Here is a 21278-nt window from a genome sequence, read left to right on the forward strand (position 1 = left end):
GAGGGTTAGTCATAAAACATAAACCAGATCAGACCCATTAATTATACCTAGCTTCAAGGTCAGAGCTATTCTCAATGTACAAATAGTAGAAAGCACCCACTTGTTAGATTAAAGGGTAAAATTAACTGGCGGCTAGTTAGAAAACATGGGCAAATGAGACCAATTATAAAATTCGCCTTCAAGGTCAGAGTGTTTCTCTCTGTAGCTCTCCATCTGTCGTTGTTTATACTGTGATGGTTCATTTACATTTGCCTCAGCCCCAAAATACAGTTATTATTTAGGCTTTTATAATCTAATTTGCTACCTAGGTAAAATAAAGTCACCATTACTGCCTGTACTGCATCACTGAAGTCTAAAATGTTGGAGTATTTCATTGGCATTCATAGAGGAATCTCACATTACTGGGAGAAACCTTCTGTTTGCAAGTATGTTGTTTAGGCTGTCAGCCTCAGACGCTGTATGAATCAGTGAGGCTGGCTTACAGTCTCTCACTGGGTGTGTGTGTAAACACAATTTACCAGAAATGCTGTGTAATAGGCTTCGGATCACAGAGGTGACACATTCGCACATCGGTCTGTCTAAATTCCCAGCACTTGCTTTGATGGGGTGTTGCAATAAGACTGACAAAAATGTCCTTGGATGACAATGCGACTCTTTCCCTCTATAAATCTTGAAGATGTTAAACCAGATATGGACTCTACTTTGCTTGAGTGCTATTTTTAGTCTCACACCCCTTTGTGCATCTGTGTCGTTCCTCCGATGTTTTTGTGTCTATTGTCAAACACGCCCCTCTTATTTTTCTCTTACTGATGTGTGTTTTTTTTTTTTGAGGTTACAATGACCTTGCCATGCTCTTCTGGGAGATCAAGAACCAGATACTTGAGAGTGAGGGTACAAAGATGAAAAGACGAAGAAAATGGAATGGATCTAGTGTCAATATTGTAGCCGGCGTGTATATATGATGAAGATTATCTTTGTTTTTGCAGACTGTTTTGATCTATGAATATATGTGATTCAGTAGTCATCCATCCAGGGTGTTTTCTTGTCTACAGCCCGAGATGCTGGAATAAGCGATTATTTGCAGTAAATATAAAAACTCAGTCATCATTTTAACATAATAAAGTTTAAGTTTGGGTAAAGTGAAGAAATACTTTGAAAAGAGTTGAATATGGCACCAGAAATCTCACAGAACAGAACACATCCCACTGTACAGTTGATTTCACAGGTGTTTTTTTTTCTTTTTTTTTAATTACGCATTTCATTATGTTTTAGTGTTGAAGGAAATGTATGTAAACTTAACAGAAAAGGTATTTGTCATTTTCTTTGTTTAATACACTCTTAAAAATAAAGGCTCCAAAGAATTGTTTTTGGAGTAATGCTATAGAAGAACCATTTTTGGTTCCCTAAAGTACCTCTCAGTGAACAGTTCTAGTGTAACCACAGAGAAGTCTGTCGTTTCGCTATTTTTCAACATTTTGATTAAAGAGATCACCGGGTATTTTCCATTATTTAAAAAAATCCACATATTTTTATACATATTTTGGACTATAGGGGGCGCCATTATTTCGATTACATCACACTCGGTGAGCTACTGGCATAGACTGTAAAAAATATGGACATAGTGTCCGTGACGTCACCCGTAGGTTTCTGAAGAGCGATTTTGAAGCTCACAGTGGGCGGGATTCGGCCGTCACCATCTTGGAATCGTGTCATCTCGCGTCACTCCCGGATAATCGAAAATGGGCAAAGAGGCGGGACGTGGGTGGAGCTGGTTGCTGAAACCACACCCGTCTAGTGCGACAGTGGTGACAGCTGCGGCAATCCCTCTGTCACTCTAGTGGCCACGCCCTTATGCAGAACTTTAAGGCTTAATATAACTTAAACGGATGAGTTATAAAAAACTTTACCCCCCTCACAGTTGACATGAGGGGCGAAATTAGCTATATAGACCAAAACCACTTTTTGTACCAGGCTGTAAACATATTTTTTTTCTGCTGTAAATTTGGGCACTTTAACATGGGGAGTCAATGGAATTGACAGCCAGTCTCTAACAGCCAGTCGATGAATTGCATCTTAAGCCACTTCCGTGTTGGTTTCAACAGAGAGAGCGGGAGGTTGCCGCTTGGCTACTGGTGCTAGCTGTTGCTATTTTTACTGCAACACTACTCGAAAAAAAAAAATACTGATATGATGCCACATTGTGTGGTTTTCTGTTGTAATTTTCAGTTGAAGGGCAACAAGAGAAGCGATGTAAGTCTTCACTGCTTTCCTAGCGATAAGAAGAAGAGAAAAGAATGGGAAGAAACCTGTGGACAATTAAACTTCCAAATGACCTTTGTCTTTGTTCTCTCCACTTTAGTCCTGATGCTATTGAGGCTTTTAGTAGACCAGAGGTACTGAAAGTGCTTACAAATGGCAGAGACAAGAAACACTAGATGCCATCCTGGCAGGATGTAAACATGCCAAAACTTGTCATGACGCCGCAGCCACTTAAGCAGTTTCTCAGCGTGGATTTCACTCGATATCTGGGGACGTTTAGACTCCTTGTGGAGAAAAGATGGTATGGCATTTGGTTTAAGCCTACGCTTATCCAAGTAAGTTCTTTCAGTAGCTGTGGTCATCGTATTAGTATTTTATTTTATGAGTTTTCTGTTGTGGTAAAACTTGCAACAGGTAGCAGCAGTAGCTCACAAAGTGCAAACATTTCACGTCATTGAAACAATGTCGCCCTAAACCATAGCATATAAAACTGTGGATTTAAAAAAAAAATGTATATCTTTCATGGGGTTTCTACTACATATTTCAGTAAGAGACATTCTATGAAGCCAAACGGGTTTCCTTGTAAGAACTACAGGCTCAAAAAAAAAAAAAAAGTAAAAAATTAAACATGAATTTTCATGTCATACCAACTTGTGACTACATGGACAGAGGTTCTAGGTTCTAGGTCCATTGTAGGCTATAGTTTAATGATCATACATCATTAGTTAACTTACAGTGTCAAATTAGCCCATTCTCTCAGTCAAGACGTGTTTATAGGTTAATTAAATGCCTTCATCTCTTTCACAGGTACTTTCACAGGTCTCTCTCACCGGTTTAATTCCTCTGTCTCATGTCTTATTTTAGAGCATACGTTCTTTAAAAACAGTGTTTCTTAAACTTTATGACTTCATCTGCCTTATCTGTTAAGGCTCAAAAATCCTTTCATAAAGGATCCTTTCATTTTTCTTTAGTTCATAGAATAGTTCATCCAAAAGTGAACATTTGCTTAGAATGTATTCACCTTCAAGTCATCCAAGAAGTAGATGACTTTGTTTCTTCATCGTAACAGAATTGAGAAAATTTAGCATTGCATTACTTGCTCATCAACAGATCCCCAGTGAATGGGTGCTCTCAGAATTAGAATTAGAGTCCAAAGAGCTGATAAAAACATCACAATAATCCACAAGTAATGAACACAACTCCAGTCCACCATTTAATGTCTTATGAAGTGAAATGCTGCATGTTTTTAACAAACAAATCCATCAAGACTTCTTTAATGTCAAACCGTTGCTTCAGGCTGAAATAAACTGAATGTTGGATTTATTTCTGATGTTAATTGATGGACTAGATTTGTGTGGATTACTTGTGAATTATTGCATCATATCAGCAGTTTGGACTCTACATTTCTCCAAATCTGTTCTGATAAAGAAACAAACTCATCTACATCTCTGATGGCCTGAGTGTGACTCACTTTCAGCAGATTTAAATTTTCGGGTGAACAATTTTTTTTTAAAGGAACTGAACAAATTATGCTTAGTTATTTTAATCTTTTTTTTCTCTCTGTTTTATATGTTTAAATGATAAAAATCTAAATCTTTCCAACAAATATCCTTAAACTTCTTAAGTGCCCCCTGCTTGGAAATCAGTGCTTTAAAGTAATCCTCTTTCCCAAGTCTTATCCTGTTACAATAATGCACAGTTTTATGACCTTAGGAACTGCTTTTGCTGTTGAATTTTTTTGCCTATGCACATTTTTGTTTGTGTACTGTTGGAAACAGGTATACATTCAAAGATCGTGAAAGATATTGTGTGATAATATGCATTGCATTGCAATGAGTGTGCGTTTGAGTGCATGGTGAGCTTGTGGCTGTGTCTGCTGACAGGATGAGAGGTGACAGTTAAAAGTAGGTTGCACACTGAAGTTCACAGAGAGCTTGAAAAGGGGATGAAGGGATAAATAAAACTAACATATCTGAGGAGAAGAGGCAAAGAAGGGCTTCTGCCCCCGAATCTGTTTGTCAGGATGATTCATCTCATGGAGAAAAACGAGGGGAAACTAGAGATGGATAGAAGATGACAGATAAAAAGATGCGCATGTGTGTGTGAGAGAAAGAGAATCATAAGGAACAAAACGAGAGCCTGAAAATAACATTTATCTGTGTGTCACAGATAACCGAGCAGCATAAACAGAAGCATCATTAATTTGCCTCTGTATCCACTCAATAAGCTTTGATGTCATAGTCATGGCTTGCATGTAAAAGCATGGCTATGAAATTTCTGAAAGGTTTATGAATACTGTTAAGCTCACAGTAAATGACCAGAACAGTTGCACAATTGCAGCCTGCAGTAATACAATTTGGTGTTCAGATGGTGTACCATGGTACTTTGATATATATTTTATATACGCCATGGTATTTAGTTGCAGCAGTTCTCAACTGATGGTTTGCAACTGAAAAATTGTTGTGGGTTTCTTTTGATACACTGAAAAAAAAGATTATTTGAGTATATTTTAAAGAAAATACTATTTCAGTAAATAATTACAAAGAAACGGGAACACCCTAAATTAAACATGATTTTTTAAAGTAAGAATGTATCTTCATGTAAAACATACTCCGGTAATCTTTGTTGTTTATTAACCTACCTGATCTCACGACGAAAACGTACTTGTGGGAACACAGCATGAAATTGGACTTAGGATGTGCAATTCTTGTAAGACATTTCAATTTAAGAACTGTGACGACATGTACCAAACCAACGTCACATAAAACGTACCATATGTGCGTTCATCCGAAAAAAGTTCCCACAGGTATGTTTTTTGTCATGAGACCAGGTCTATTAACAGTGTGGAGTCACAAAGAGAATGGAAAAACAATGCTAACCGCAAATGACAACTTATGTTCTCAGAAAGAGTCAACACAACTATTCAGGATAAAAACAGATACAAACCAGACTTAATTAAAAACTGGTTCACTTACAGCAAGGATAAGCATGTTTTGTACTGATAACCATTTTAAATGGTTATTGGCTGCCAAGAATAGAAATAGAGATGGTTTGACCAGGTTTTGAACAAATATTTACCAATAATTGGCAACATTTGGTGCATTTAAGTTATGTCAGAAAGATTGTATTTATGAGTTAAACGCACATAAACAATTAGATACTAGTGGAAATAATTTTCTTAGCAATAGATTCTACTTACACTAAGCGCAAATAGCAACGGATTCTATTTACACTAAATGAAAACAGCATATTTTCTAAGCACTAGATGTTATTTACACTAAGTGCAAATAGTGATAGATTCTACTTACGCTATGTAGAAATAGCAGTAGGGCTATTTTATTTGCAATAAGTGTAAATAAGATGCTATTTATACTACTTAGTGCAAATAGTGGCAGATATCTGCACCTCAGTATTGTAGTACATTATAAAATGATCATTTTTATTATAATTATTAATTGGATGCCGCTTAATTGGGACAATTATCATAATGAAAATATACCTGTGGGAACTTTTTCATAAGAATTTGTACGTTTTCCGCCATGTACGTTTCGTGACATATTTGATGCGAAATGTCCACTGAGTGCCGCTAAAAGACAGATGAACGTACATATGACGTTGGTTTTGTACGTCTCACAGCAGTTCTGACTTGAAATGTCCGTTGAGTGGGGCTATAACTCTATAATGCTCCCTGACATTGTAAAATAAAGTACCATCTGCACTACATCTAAACCTACCTGATAGTATGAACAAAAGCGAATGTGACGTAAAAACGCAATTGCAAGCATGCCGTTTTAGCTTGTTTTTTGATCTCTCATCTTTCAGCTCTTCCATCATGAGTCATGTTTTTCACGGGATTTGTACCCAAGAATTCCGCATCCTAAGGGCGTGTTCACACTTGGCGTCTTTTTTGACAAGAAAAAGTTTACAAGGGCATTTTTTTAGTTACAAAAAAATCTGGAAGCGTTGCAGCAGAGGGCGTCTTTTTGTTGCTATAACAACAGCTGCAACAGTAGCCTATGTGTGGTGCAGAAATGTCGATACTTTTTTTGACATTTTTGCGTTTTATTTGATAGGACAGTATTTAGACAGAAAGCAAGGTGGGCGAAAGAGAGCGGGGGATGGGATCGGGAAAGGTCTGCAAGCCGGGACTCGAAAAAGGGACGCCCTAAGCGCAACGGCGCCACTGTACATGTCTGTGTGCAGCTCAAGAAGCTATCGGCGCTGCACGTTGGGTTTTGAAGTTAACGGGGAGGCAAATCCGGTTCACAACAATAAAATAAAAGTCTATATAACGGCACCTTTCCCATTTTTTCTTGTTATGGAAACGAAAGGTCTAGCTACTCGCTTGTCATTGGTCAGCTGTCAAAAAAGCGCTTGACGTAGGCCGTTTTCTTCAGAAAAGTTCAACTTTTTTCAACTTAAAAAGACGCTCTGAGCTGCAGAAAAAGACGCCGGCAGTGACATTTAAAAAAAGCGCTCAGGGCTTTTTTGAAAAGACGGTTTACTCCAGGGGTCACCACACTCAGTCCTGGAGGGCCGGTGTCCTACAGAGTTTAGCTCCAACCCTAATCAAACACACCTGAACCAGCTTATCAAGGTCTTAATAGGTATACTTGAAACTTCTAGGCAGGTGTGTTGAGGCAAGTTGGAGCTAAACTCTGCAGGACACCGGCCCTCCAGGATCAAGTTTGATGACCTCCATAGGGTTATAATGTAAAACAGACGCTGGCAGTTAAAAAAAGACGCCAAGTGTGAACACGGCCTAATGGTGCGTTCACACCAGACGCGAGTGAATGACGTGGCGCAAATTGATTGGGGCGTTTGATGCGCATAACGTGTGTAACTTTGCCGAAAATTCGCGCCGCGTTAACCAATCAGGAGCTTGCTCTAGTAGTGACAGAGGCAGAAATCCGAAACAACAGTAGAGGACAAAATCATCGTTGCTGTATGTGGATACTCAGAGCTGTACAATACATCTTCGTACTTTTATCTTGCTTGGACGAAAGTGAGTGAGGAGGTCGGACAATCTGGTAAGTTGTAAAAAACGCTTTTTACTCTATTGGAGCTATATATACATACATATTGAGACTACAAGCTAGCTAAAGCCAGTAAATGTAGCTTATTTGCAGTATTTTACAACTACTTTCCCGCTGACGAGTGGCAGAAGCCCCTCCCATGACGCGAATTTGCATCTGTTGTGAAGTGAATTTCATGTGCGAATGAAGCGAGTAAACTCAAACTGTTCAAGCGTCTAACTATGCGCGAATATCGTGATTTATTCGTGCAAGTCGCGTCTGGTGTGAACGCACCATCAGACCAATTCTGTGCCAACTGAGCTTCCAAGCTAGATTGTTATGTCCGGAAAGTGAAACATATGGAGCTGTAATCATAACTGTATAAGAAAACGATTACAAGTGCTCGCTGTTTTACCGTCTCTAGTATTCATTTCGGTTGGAAAATGCAGTAATATGAACTTATTGGTTTGTATTTCACATCTTGTGAAAAAGCTCCCACAGGTACGTTTTTTTGTAATGAGATCAGGTAGGATAAATGCCTGTGAGGCAATTTATTTTCCACTTTTCGATCATTTCCTACATTTTTATTGAAAATAAATGGCCTTCGGTGATATGTAATGTGAAAATGGAGAAGAATGAGTTTTGCAGAGTTAGTGTAAATAGTCTCTGCCACAAAGCAGACTTTTTGCACTTAATTATTATTATTTTTTATTTAATGTACAATTACAATAAAATAAATAACTATTCAATTTACAGCACCTTCATAAAGTGAATAAAAAAACCACCTGGTGCACATTATTTATTCATTATTTTGCATGTAGCGTTAAAAGTGGAATTTATTCTTTGTCCTCATATCTAAATAAATACAATAAAGCTCTTATTCAGAATCAGTAATACAAAATTAGTATCGGTGGATCTACAGCTGAGAACATGAAACAGACAACCCTCTATAAAATGTATGTGTATGTAATTGTTACTTTTCCTATAAACCCATTGTCACGGTTGAATAAGGGAGGTCTGGGTCCAAATGCAGGTGAGTAGTATTTTAATTAAATAATAACAAACTAAACAAACAAAGGCCAACACGGCACAAATGTGATAAACAAAAACACAAATTAAACAAAACAGGGAACACGATCTAAGGCCAGGATCTCCGGAACACAGCAGACAGACAGGACAAAAGACAATGCAGCCATGAAACAGGAGTGAAAAGTGAGAGTTCTTATAGTCCAGATGATTGTGAACAGATGTGAGTGTAATCAGTGCTAATGACAAGACAGATGTGAACGATCAGGGGAGTGCAGTGCAAGGGGAACAGCGACCTCAGGTGGCTGAGGGAACCCACAGCCCAGAGTCATGACAGTACCTCCCCTCAAGGGAACGGCTTCCAGACGTTCCCAAACAAAAAATCTGGAGGGAGGAGGAACGGGGGAAGGTGAATCAGGGGGAGGGATGGCGGGCCAGGCTCGTGCAGCGCAGTCACCGCCGCATCAGGAACAGAAAGCGCGGTCAGGGCCGCCTCAGGAACAGAAACAGCGGTCGTCTCCGCATCAGGAACAGAGAGCGCAGTCACCGCCGCGTCAGGAACAGAGAGCACGTTCACAGCCGCGTCAGGAACAGAGAGCGTGGCCACCGCTGCGTCCGGAACAGAGAGCGCGGTCGCCTCCGCGTCAGGAACAGAGAGCGCAGCAGGAACAGAGAGCGCAGTCGCCTCCGCATCAGGAGCAGAGAGCGCAGTCGCCCCCGCGTCAGGAACAGAGAGCGCAGTCACCGCCGCGTCAGGAACAGAGAGCGCGTTCACAGCCGTGTCAGGAACAGAGAGCGTGGCCACCGCTGCGTCCGGAACAGAGAGCGCGGTCGCCTCCGCGTCAGGAACAGAGAGCGCAGCAGGAACAGAGAGCGCAGTCGCCTCCGCATCAGGAACAGAGAGCGCAGCAGGAACAGAGAGCGCGTTCACAGCCGTGTCAGGAACAGAGAGCGTGGCCACCGCTGCGTCCGGAACAGAGAGCGCGGTCGCCTCCGCGTCAGGAACAGAGAGCGCAGCAGGAACAGAGAGCGCAGTCGCCTCCGCATCAGGAACAGAGAGCGCAGCAGGAACAGCCGCCTCAGGAACAGAAAGCGCAGTCACTGCCGCGTCAGGAACAGAGAGCGTGGCCACCGCTGCGTCCGGAACAGAGAGCGCGGTCACCGCTGCGTCCGGAACAGAGAGCGCAGTCACCGCCGCGTCAGGAACAGAGAGCGCAGTCACCGCCGCGTCAGGAACAGAGAGCACAGTCACCGCCGCGTCAGGAACAGAGAGCGCGTTCACAGCCGCGTCAGGAACAGAGAGCGTGGCCACCGCTGCGTCCGGAACAGAGAGCGCGGTCGCCTCCGCATCAGGAACAGAGAGCGCAGCAGGAACAGAGAGCGCAGTCGCCTCCGCGTCAGGAACAGAGAGCGCGGTCGCCGCCGCGTCAGGAACAGAGGGTGCGGTCACCGCCGCGTCCGGAACAGGGAGCGAGGTCACCGGCGCGTCCGGAACAGAGGGCGCGGTCACCGGCGCGTCCAGAACAGAGAGCGCGGTCACGGCCGCGTCAGGAACAGAGAGTGCTGTCACGGCCACGTCAGGGACAGAGAGAGCGGTCACCGCCGCGTCAGGAACAGAGAGAGCGGTCACCGCCGCGTCAGGAACAGAGAGCGCAGTCGCCTCCGCGTCAGGAACAGAGAGCGCGGTCGCCGCCGCGTCAGGAACAGAGGGTGCGGTCACCGCCGCGTCCGGAACAGGGAGCGAGGTCACCGGCGCATCCGGAACAGAGGGCGTGGTCACCGCCGCGTCCAGAACAGAGAGCGCGGTCACGGCCGCGTCAGGAACAGAGAGTGCTGTCACGGCCGCGTCAGGGACAGAGAGAGCGGTCACCGCCGCGTCAGGAACAGAGAGAGCGGTCACCGTCGCGTCAGGAACAGAGAGCGCAGTCGCCTCCACGTCAGGAACAGAGAGCGCGGTCGCCGCCGCGTCAGGAACAGAGGGTGCGGTCACCGCCGCGTCCAGAACAGAGAGAGCGGTCACCGCCGCGTCAGGAACAGAGAGAGCGGTCACCGCCGCGTCAGGAACAGAGAGCGCAGTCGCCTCCGCGTCAGGAACAGAGGGTGCGGTCACCGCCGCGTCCGGAACAGGGAGCGAGGTCACCGGCGCGTCTGGAACAGAGAGAGCGGTCACCGCCGCATCAGGAACAGAGGGCGCGGTCACCGCCGCGTCCAGAACAGAGAGCGCGGTCACGGCCGCGTCAGGAACAGAGAGTGCTGTCACGGCCGCGTCAGGGACAGAGAGAGCGGTCACCGCCGCGTCAGGAACAGAGAGAGCGGTCACCGCCGCGTCAGGAACAGAGAGCGCAGTCGCCTCCGCGTCAGGAACAGAGAGCGCGGTCGCCGCCGCGTCAGGAACAGAGGGTGCGGTCACCGCCGCGTCCGGAACAGGGAGCGAGGTCACCGGCGCATCCGGAACAGAGGGCGCGGTCACGGCCGCGTCAGGGACAGAGAGAGCGGTCACAGCCGCGTCAGGAACAGAGAGAGCGGTCACCGTCGCGTCAGGAACAGAGAGCGCAGTCGCCTCCGCGTCAGGAACAGAGAGTGCGGTCGCCGCCGCGTCAGGAACAGAGGGTGCGGTCACCGCCGCGTCAGGAACAGAGAGCGCAGTCGCCTCCGCGTCAGGAACAGAGAGCGCGGTCGCCGCCGCGTCAGGAACAGAGGGTGCGGTCACCGCCGCGTCCGGAACAGGGAGCGAGGTCACCGGCGCGTCTGGAACAGAGAGAGCGGTCACCGCCGCATCAGGAACAGAGGGCGCGGTCACCGCCGCGTCCAGAACAGAGAGCGCGGTCACGGCCGCGTCAGGAACAGAGAGTGCTGTCACGGCCGCGTCAGGGACAGAGAGCGCAGTCGCCTCCGCGTCAGGAACAGAGAGCGCGGTCGCCGCCGCGTCAGGAACAGAGGGTGCGGTCACCGCCGCGTCCGGAACAGGGAGCGAGGTCACCGGCGCATCCGGAACAGAGGGCGTGGTCATCGCCGCGTCCAGAACAGAGAGCGCGGTCACGGCCGCGTCAGGAACAGAGAGTGCTGTCACGGCCGCGTCAGGGACAGAGAGAGCGGTCACCGCCGCGTCAGGAACAGAGAGAGCGGTCACCGTCGCGTCAGGAACAGAGAGCGCAGTCGCCTCCGCGTCAGGAACAGAGAGCGCGGTCGCCGCCGCGTCAGGAACAGAGGGTGCGGTCACCGCCGCGTCCAGAACAGAGAGAGCGGTCACCGCCGCGTCAGGAACAGAGAGAGCGGTCACCGCCGCGTCAGGAACAGAGAGCGCAGTCGCCTCCGCGTCAGGAACAGAGGGTGCGGTCACCGCCGCGTCCGGAACAGGGAGCGAGGTCACCGGCGCGTCTGGAACAGAGAGAGCGGTCACCGCCGCATCAGGAACAGAGGGCGCGGTCACCGCCGCGTCCAGAACAGAGAGCGCGGTCACGGCCGCGTCAGGAACAGAGAGTGCTGTCACGGCCGCGTCAGGGACAGAGAGAGCGGTCACCGCCGCGTCAGGAACAGAGAGAGCGGTCACCGCCGCGTCAGGAACAGAGAGCGCGGCCACAGCCGCTTCCGGAACAGAGAGCGCGGTCACGGCCGCGTCAGGAACAGAAACAGCGGTCGCCTTCGCGTCAGGGACAGAGAGAGCGGTCACCGCCGCGTCAGGAACAGAGAGCGTGGTCACGGCCGCGTCAGGGACAGAGAGAGCGGTCACCGCCGCGTCAGGAACAGAGAGCGCGGCCACAGCCGCTTCCGGAACAGAGAGCGCGGTCACGGCCGCTTCCGGAACAGAGAGCGCGGTCACGGCCGCGTCAGGAACAGAGAGCGCAGTCACGGCCGCTTCCGGAACAGAGAGCGCGGTCACCGCCGCGTCAGGAACAGAGAGCGCGGCCACAGCCGCTTCCGGAACAGAGAGCGCGGTCACGGCCGCGTCAGGGACAGAGAGAGCGGTCACCGCCGCGTCAGGAACAGAGAGCGCGGTCACGGCCGCGTCAGGGACAGAGAGAGCGGTCACCGTCGCGTCAGGAACAGAGAGCGCGGCCACAGCCGCTTCCGGAACAGAGAGCGCGGTCACCGCCGCGTCAGGAACAGAGAGCGCGGCCACAGCCGCTTCCGGAACAGAGAGCGCGGTCACGGCCGCGTCAGGGACAGAGAGAGCAGTCACCGCCGCGTCAGGAACAGAGAGCGCGGCCACAGCCGCTTCCGGAACAGAGAGCGCGGTCACGGCCGCTTCCGGAACAGAGAGCGCGGTCACGGCCGCTTCCGGAACAGAGAGCGCGGTCACGGCCGCGTCAGGAACAGAGAGCGCGGTCACGGCCGCGTCAGGAACAGAGAGCTGCCCAACGAGCGTAGATGGCCGCCATCCACTCGGGCACAGCCGCCTCAACGACCGCCGCGTTCGGAACAGAGAGCGCGGTCACCGCCGCGTCAGGAACCGAGATAGCGGACGCTGCCGCCTCCGCCGCGCAAATGGCCGCCATCCACTCGGGCACAGTCACCGTCTCCGTGAAAAAAAAAACTCCCCGCTGGACCCATAGGGCATGGCTGCATTCTGTCACGTTAGCACAGAGGGCCAGCGCGTCCAGAACAGACAATGCAGCCATGAAACAGGAGTGAAAAGGGAGAGTTCTTATAGTCCAGATGATTGTGAACAGATGTGAGTGTAATCACTGCTAATGACAAGACAGATGTGAACGATCAGGGGAGTGCAGTGCAAGGGGAACAGCGACCTCAGGTGGCTGAGGGAACCCACAGCCCAGAGTCATGACACCCATGTTATGTTAAAGATTTTTGAAAGTCAAAAGAAAACTAGCAGAGAATCACTGATCTACAAGGTACTTTAAAAACACACGTACAATGAAGGCTGTCAATGCACGGCTGAAACAAAGCATGTGAACAATCTGAAGTTACTTGTGTGAGTGTGAGTGTGTGTGGTATTTTTAGCTGTCTGTATAAATGATTGTTTGGATTAGTAACCAGGCCTCCAGCTGTGAGAATGGTAATATGCATGTCTGAATGAGACCCACTCTCCTCCCTTCCTCTAAACACACACACACTCACAAACAGTTTCTCATTTACACCCTCCTCTTTCCTTTTTGCGAAGCTTTATAGCTTATTATTATTATACTGTATTATAATTCATCTTAAACCACTGCCTTTCGCCTGTGTGTATACGACTAATGGAATTGATTTCCAGTGTACTGAATTTACTGAAAGAGCCTTTCATAATTCTATTTAATGATGTCTTCACTTTGAAGAAACATTTTTAAGAACAACAAGAAAAAAGGTTAAAAAACCCTGATGTTTCATGATGTTTCCTCCCAATGTGTTTGAGATCCAAGCCCCATTTTCTTGTGCCCTATTTTTCTGTGACCTAGTTTTAGTTTTAATTATCACTAAAGACCACCACATTTTTGTAGTATCTGGGTATATGGTCTTTGCATGAATTCAGGCTTTCAGGGAAATCTTTGAATAATCTCAAAGCCTGAATGCTGACTAACATGCCATTATGATTGTAGAAGCCTGGAAACCTCATTCTGCTTATAAAACAAAGGATGGGAGTAAATTTACATTTTGAAAGGTGTCCCAGTTATTCTCATTTGCATACGTCTTGGTTTTCATAATTTTCCTGATGTAATGTAATGGCTTGGTGCTGCACAATATTAAAATGAATATTACTAATCAAAGTGCTGTTTGTATAAAAAAGTGATATTAATTACTTACATTTTCAGTAACTCTTTAGATTAGGGAACACTATTCACTGCTAACAAGTTGCTTATTAGCATGCATATTACTTATAAAGCACATATTAAAAGGATAGTTCACACTTTACACAAAAATAAAAATTCTGTCATTAATTTACCTTCATGTCATTTTGAACCCATACGACCTTCATTCATCTTTGGAACACAATCTTGATAAAGAAATTTAATGAAATCCAAATGAAAACCTTTCTGTGAGGGGTAGAAAACTTACAAATTCATAAGTGAGGTCATGCGAACTTGTACAAATTAGCCACTTAGTAAAATGTGTACCAGTTGCCGTGAGATCGGGTTGGCATTTATGTGGAAAAAAAAAACCCTTTTGGAACATTTATTTTTAAGAGAATAGGTAATAATTAAGTATATAAGAATAAATAATTGTATTTAATAAATTTACAATAATTTATTTCATTTTTAAATAATTACAACAAAAATGAAAAAAAAAAAAATAATAATAATAATGAAAAAAGCAAACAAAAGTCAGCACACCACAAGCTCCAAAAATGCAAAACAATATGGACTACTGTAGAGTTCCAAAGTTTAAGTTAAAGGGGTCATCGGATGCCCATTTTTCACAAGTTCAGATGATTCTTTAGGGTCTTCATAAAAAGTCTGTAATATACTTTGGTTAAAAATTCTCAATAGTAGGGTAAAAAAAACACCCTTTTACCTTGTCAAAATCAGCTCTGCAAAAAATCAGCTCATTTTATTGTAATGAGCTCTGCTCGCCCCGCCCCTCTCTGCTGTGGGATTATGAGACATAATGTTTACTTTAGCCACATTTAGCCGCGTTTAGCTGCGTTTATCGGCGAAACTTGCCAACAAGCACATTATTAAGAAAGGCCATTTGCAAAGATGCATAAAAAACCCATATACTCACTTCTGCTGTGGGCAAAGCTGCATCACAAATGATTCACACGAACATAGATGCATATGTAGATTGGGATCAGCGCTTTTCTTTTAAAAAAACGAAAGTAACCTTAATCCTCTGCCTTTAGCGGCTCAGATTTTGGGAGTAAATGACTACTGCTTTGTTCATTATTACATACTTCCTCTGCACCTGAGTCACACAATGGCGGTCGTATTCGGACTGTTTCAGCTCGGTGAGGGCGGGTCTAAGGTAAGACACTCATGTCAATCAACTGTGTGCTGTCACAATGACAAGAAGCTGAGAATGAGCTGATTTTAAAAAGGGGATATTACTTTTAAAGATTAAAAAAATACCACTGGGTGGATTTTTATCATTGTAGGGTGGTTGTGTACACAAACTACCAACACACATTAATGTGCAAACAACATGTAAAAGTTAGTTTTGCATCCGATGACCCCTTTAAGTTTTTTTTCGTAGTCTAACATCTAAGGCTACGTTTACACTAGTGTGTTTTCATTTTAAAACATGTATCTTTTGCTATGGTTACGCCTGACGTTTACATTTCTTTGGCTTTTTCAACCCTCGAAAACTGAGACTTTCGAAAATGCTGCAGACCCCGTTTCAGGCTACGTTTACACTAGTGTGTTTTCGTTTTAAAATACATAACTTCTGCCACATTTACGGCTGTCATTTACACTACTCCAAAACGCTGACTTTCGACTTTCCAAAACGCTGCAGACCCCATTTTAGTTGGAAAACTCCAGGGTTGCTTTTTAGTATACCCACATTCGCTCTGCGTATTCTTGATGACGGTGTAAACAATAACATCATGCTCATTTGTTCTCACATGCACCTTATTTCGGAGGCTCATTTAAGGAAAGTTACCGTTAAATTGCAAAGTATAAAATAATTGACATTATTTTTACACCTCAAGGAAGAACAGTTAAATTTATTACGGTTTCTTCTCTTAAATGAAAAGATCCTTGATGACGTATGTAGCCTGAACGGTCATGTAAAATGCGTTTTCGGATGTGTTGTGTAAACTGAGACCATTTTTGAAACGTAGCGAAAACGCCAGTGTAAACGAGAATCATTTTCATATTAAAACGCTGTTTTAAAAACTAGTGTAAACAGGGCCTGATTCCAATGTCGATACAGTTTGTCTATCTCTAATCTATGAGCTGTTTTTGAGAAAACACATTTCTGACTTAATTTTCCCAAACCGCACTAACTATAAATATATCCCATTGTGGCTTACACAGGCAAACTGAGTGCATTAGCTAAATGATCTTGTTTCCCAATGCTATTAAACCAGATAATGTCTTCTCTATGCCTTTGGTGTTTTCTTATATTGTCTCTCTCTGTATCTATCTCACTCTCGCTTTCCCTTCCTCTCTGTTTATAGTCCCTGTGAGAGTGTATAGATCTGAAGAGCCAGTCTACACAATGTGTTCAGTAAACTGTTATGATGAATGAATGGAAAATGTTGGCTGGATTGCTTATTTTTATTAATGGGAATGCTTTCTTTCTCTATCTGTCTTTCTCACACATACAAATTCACACATAGACATACAACCCCTTTCTCTGTGACATTCACAACATATATGACTGTGTGAATAGGCATAAAGAACATAAGCAATTGTGAGTTCATGCGGCTGTGTTATTTATAAGAGCAGTGTTGAAATGGATATACAGACTTGACTTGCTGTTCTTAATAGATGGTTTTGTGTATAAGACTTAACTGTGGTACCCAATGCAGAGAAAAGCGAGAATACTGCTGAATTAGATGTTTTAATTTCCTTATTGTTGTGATTTGTGGGATTATATGAACATGTTCCTCCTAAATGTTTCTTAGGAACCTCATTAACAAGTTTTTTTTCTGTCAGAGATGCTGTTCCTGAGCTTCTGATCAACCATAACATGAGCTATTCTCTGTTATTCACCTTCAGGAGTGTCTGTCTGTTTAACACAACACAAAGTATCTGTCATCTTTATAGAGCATGCTTAAGAGCCTGGAAAAAAGTGTTGAAGATTTGTATAAGTGTGCAGATGTAAAAGTTTTTACAAAGGGAGGAGGGACATTTTTGGGGCAATGGCCTTGTAATATATTTTTGAGCTATACAGAGACATGGCTTTCTGGGACATGGAATCAAAGCAGAGACATATTGCATCTAAAAATAAATGACCAGAAAACCAGTTGTGGGTTTTCTTAGTAAAACGTATATACATAAAATACATAAAAATATGTAAAAGATAAAGCTTAATTGATCCTTCGCAAAAAGCCGCCACCGTTCACCCGTTACTGTTGCCCGACAAACCATCTGTTCTCATGACACACATCATGTTCTCAAGCAGTGAAAAATACATTGCGGAGCAAAGAGGTGGTTGACAACACGCCGACAGACAAAGCAGAGCAGGTTACTTTAGGTATAAAAACAAAGTCTCAGCTTTCAAATGTAATTTTTTAAGAAATTCAAACAATAAATACCATTTTGTGGCTCTTTAAAGTGCTGCGACAGATCGCTGTAGCACCTCAGTTTAAGCAGCATGTAAACCGATTATATATTCCTCTTTACTATTTATTATAGCACAAAATAAACATGAATGTACATCAGAAGGTATCCTGTTTTAACTGCCAAAATACATCAGTACACACACAATTTTTCAAGTTCAAGTCCACCGCTGTTATTCTGCTCTACTGTCTGGTTTGTTTGTCAGACAAAAACAGAAGGTTCAGCGTTATGATTGGTCAGATCGCTTGTCAATCAAACTCCCTGCGAAGGGTCAACTAGCTGAAGCCTTCTTTTAATGCATGTGTTTCGCCAGTCATTAATATCATTTTTTTTTTTTTTGTCATGGGCTAGATGTTTTTTCTAAGAAATTATTACTTTTTTTCATTAGTGATGTATAAAATTGATTAAAAGTGACAGTAAAGACTTTTAAATTGTTAATTGTTGCTCAGATTTCGGCAACACATGGCACAAGGATTAGCACTATTTCGGTGAAAAGTGATTACAGAGAATGGTTGAATACACTTTAATTAAAATGATACTTTTAAATGTTATATTTTTATTACTAAAATGCTTGTTAAACAAGTTTAAATGTATGTAATATTGTAAACTATGCTGTATTCACTTAAATATATTAGATTTGTCTTATATTTTTGTCCATTGGTGTTCTTGCTTATTAATAACTGTTCATCTGTTGATTATTGCTGTTGCTTCTATAACTTTGAGAGTGATTTTTCATTTTCATTTCAGCCTATTTTAAGCCAGCAATCTAATAATTTGTAAACAATAGTTGACTTAAACAAAAAACATTTAACCCATGTTCTGTTCAATATTTACCCAGTGCTGGGTTGCCAAATAACCCAAGTTGGGTTGTTTTTAATCCAGCATTTTTTAGCTTGTACATATGGTGAGAGAACATTATTTTGAACTTTTTGAAATTTGTTTTGAAATTAAATTGCATGCATTTTGCCAAATGTAATAAATACTTAAATATCCTTCATTTAGATTTTATTTCACAAGTTTTTTTTTTATTTATTGTTTCACTACAATCTAAAAAATGCTGGGTTAACATGTAAATGTTTAACCAAACCTTCTGGGTAGTTTTATTTAACCCAACTTAAAAAGTACTATATTGCTTGCTTAAAATGAATTGAAAATACACTGTAAAAAACAATTTGTTGAGTCAACTTAAAATAATTTGTTACCTGGCTGCCTTAAAACTTTCAGTTTAGTCAACTCAAAAATGTTAAGTTGTACTAAGTGACCAGTTAGATATTTGAGTTGATTCAACTTAAAATGTTAAGGCAGCCACGTAACTTACCAATCTTTTAAGTTTAACAAACCACATTTTTTGTCTCTTAGTCAACTTAACATTTCAAGTTGACTAAACTTATTTGAGCTGACTGAACTTAAAATTTTAAGGCAGCAGGGTAACAAATTATTTTAAGTTTACTCAACAAAGAGTTTATTTTTTATTTTTTACAGTGTAGATTGAAACTTAACATTTATTAATATGTTCAATAAATGAACAATTATGAGTAAGTTGAATAAACTTACTAAATAATACTTAATAATAATAAATAATAAACATTACTTAAATTTCTTATTAATAAATAATCACATTTTGATTATTCTTGTGTCTGATTTATAATTTACAGCCTATTTGTGGTTAGTAATATTTAAACAACAGTTGAGTTAAATGCAACTACATAGAAGGTTGGGTTAAACATCTACGTGCTATGCATATTCCAAACAAATGAATGAATGTACAAACTTTTATTTAGACTCAACAAATACAAGAACACTAACACAGACCTACTGCAATGTTATGCATGTTCTGAATGATGCTTTACTGTAAATACAGTCCACAAAAGACTTATGCGTGGCTTTGCCCTGGAATGTTTGATGCTACTTACATAAGCAATTTAGCTTTTCTTATTCTGCATGCTGCCGTGTAGGCGTATGTATTTACGTTGCATAAATTGCTGCTCCTTTGTTTTGGTCTACAATTTAGGTTGCATGTTTTTGCATGTGCGTGTGCGTGAATGTCATGCTCTTACGTCAGTAAAGCCTGCATGTTTATACTCCTTTCTTCCCCTGTGGTGAATGCTACAGCTTCTGTTCTCCATCTTTCTCCCTCTCTCTCCTCCATCGCCTTTAAAGGTTGTCACTGTTAGGTGAAGACAGATTGTTTTCACAGTCTCACTTGCTGGGATTTGTTCACTTAGCTGTGACGCTGGAGAAATGCCATTGGCACGTGACCAGGACCACCTCACCTTTTGGTAACGCGCTATTGCTCTTTCTTAACACTATAAAACGCGTCCTAAATACACGTTGAGTGACTTTCAACGACTAGAAGCATAAAACAATGGCCGCTATGACTGGTTTGGATGCACCACTGGTTAAAGGTTTTCTGTTAATGGATCCATCTCCAGAACAACTTCATTTCCTAGATGGCCTTTATTTTATTGTGAGGAACTGAGGTTTTGATTTTTGGATGTTACCTTTTTAAATTGTGACCTAGTTAAAGTTTTGACATTTTCTTTCTCAACTTTTGTTGTTGCAGAATCGAGAGTTGAGACCAGAGGAGATTGATGGTAAGTTTTTCAATCTGTCATTACTAGATGATTCAGATTTAGTAGTTTATTTAGCTATTAACTTCTTCAAACTTGTTTAAGCTGAGCTACAATAATAAAAACATTCTTATGTTGTTTTAATAGAACTCATGGTTCGCTTAGCCTGTGTGTTAACATGCTGTTCATGTGTTTGGTTTGTCTTGACGAGTGAAGAGTTGCGAGAAGCGTTTAAGGAGTTTGATAAAGATAAAGATGGGTTTATCAGCTGTAAAGACCTGGGGAACTGCATGAGAACTATGGGCTACATGCCCACGGAGATGGAACTAATAGAACTGAGCCAACAAATCAACATGAACTGTAAGATTCTGTATACGCACAGCCATTATCTTATCAGCCGCGTCTTTTCGTTACGAAATATTGACATCAGTTTGTTTTTCATAGTAGGTGGCCATGTGGATTTCGAGGATTTTGTAGGGTTGATGGGACCTAAACTTCTGGCAGAGACAGCAGACATGATTGGCATTAAAGAGCTGAGAAATGCTTTTAAAGAGGTGAGTGGAGAGTTAAAAAGATTGGAATATAAAATATAAAATAAACATACAATATATATATTGTGTATTGCAGTTTGACACAAATGGAGATGGTGAAATAAGCACAGGAGAGCTAAGGGAAGCGATGAGGAAGCTGCTGGGACAACAGGTTAGTGCTTTTGGTACTTTTGTAAGAATGTGCTTTGGAATGACATGAAAGTGACATTACGGTTTTATAAATGCGTTGTATTTATCTAATTGTGAACGATACATCCATGCACACATTTGATTAACTTTCAACCTCATTATGTATAATTAAAATGTTATAAAATGTTATGTATGCATTGAAACAAGGGATAGTTTAACCAAAAATGAAAATTAATCCTATGATTTACTCACCCTCAAGTTATCCTGGGTGTAAATGACTTTCTACTTTCAGATGGATACAGTCAGAGTTATAATTAAAAATGTCTTGACTCTTTAAGCTTTATAATGCCAGTGAATGAGTGTTGAGATTTGAAGTCCAATAAAGTGCATCCATCCATCATAAACATTCTATTTAGGCTCCAGAGGGTTAATAAAGGCCTTCTGAAGCAATCAATGCATTTGTGCAAGAAAAATATCTATATTTAAAACTTTATAAAGCGTAATCTCTAGCTTCTGCTTACTGTAGTATATGCATTCACGAGAGTGGCGTTTCAGCTGATGACGTAG

General features: G+C 42.8%; 1 protein-coding gene across 2 annotated transcripts in view; it reads left to right on the forward strand.

Annotated features, from left to right (window-relative positions):
* Window positions 1-21278, forward strand: part of cabp1a (calcium binding protein 1a) — a 29663-nt gene that overhangs the window by 4469 nt on the left and 3916 nt on the right. Inside the window, exons 1-5 of one of the 2 annotated variants that reach the window (XM_073819155.1) lie at window positions 19261-19928; window positions 20025-20055; window positions 20248-20391; window positions 20476-20585; window positions 20659-20733. In XM_073819155.1, the coding sequence (XP_073675256.1) occupies window positions 19827-19928; window positions 20025-20055; window positions 20248-20391; window positions 20476-20585; window positions 20659-20733 (462 nt within the window). In that variant the 5' untranslated portion in view covers window positions 19261-19826. Of the gene's footprint in view, window positions 1-19260; window positions 19929-20024; window positions 20056-20247; window positions 20392-20475; window positions 20586-20658; window positions 20734-21278 lie in introns of those variants that run through there. The other variant, XM_073819154.1, reaches the window with a different exon arrangement.

Source organism: Garra rufa, chromosome 15 (genome assembly GCF_049309525.1).
Source record: "Garra rufa chromosome 15, GarRuf1.0, whole genome shotgun sequence".
In the NCBI taxonomy this organism is placed as follows: domain Eukaryota; kingdom Metazoa; phylum Chordata; class Actinopteri; order Cypriniformes; family Cyprinidae; genus Garra; species Garra rufa.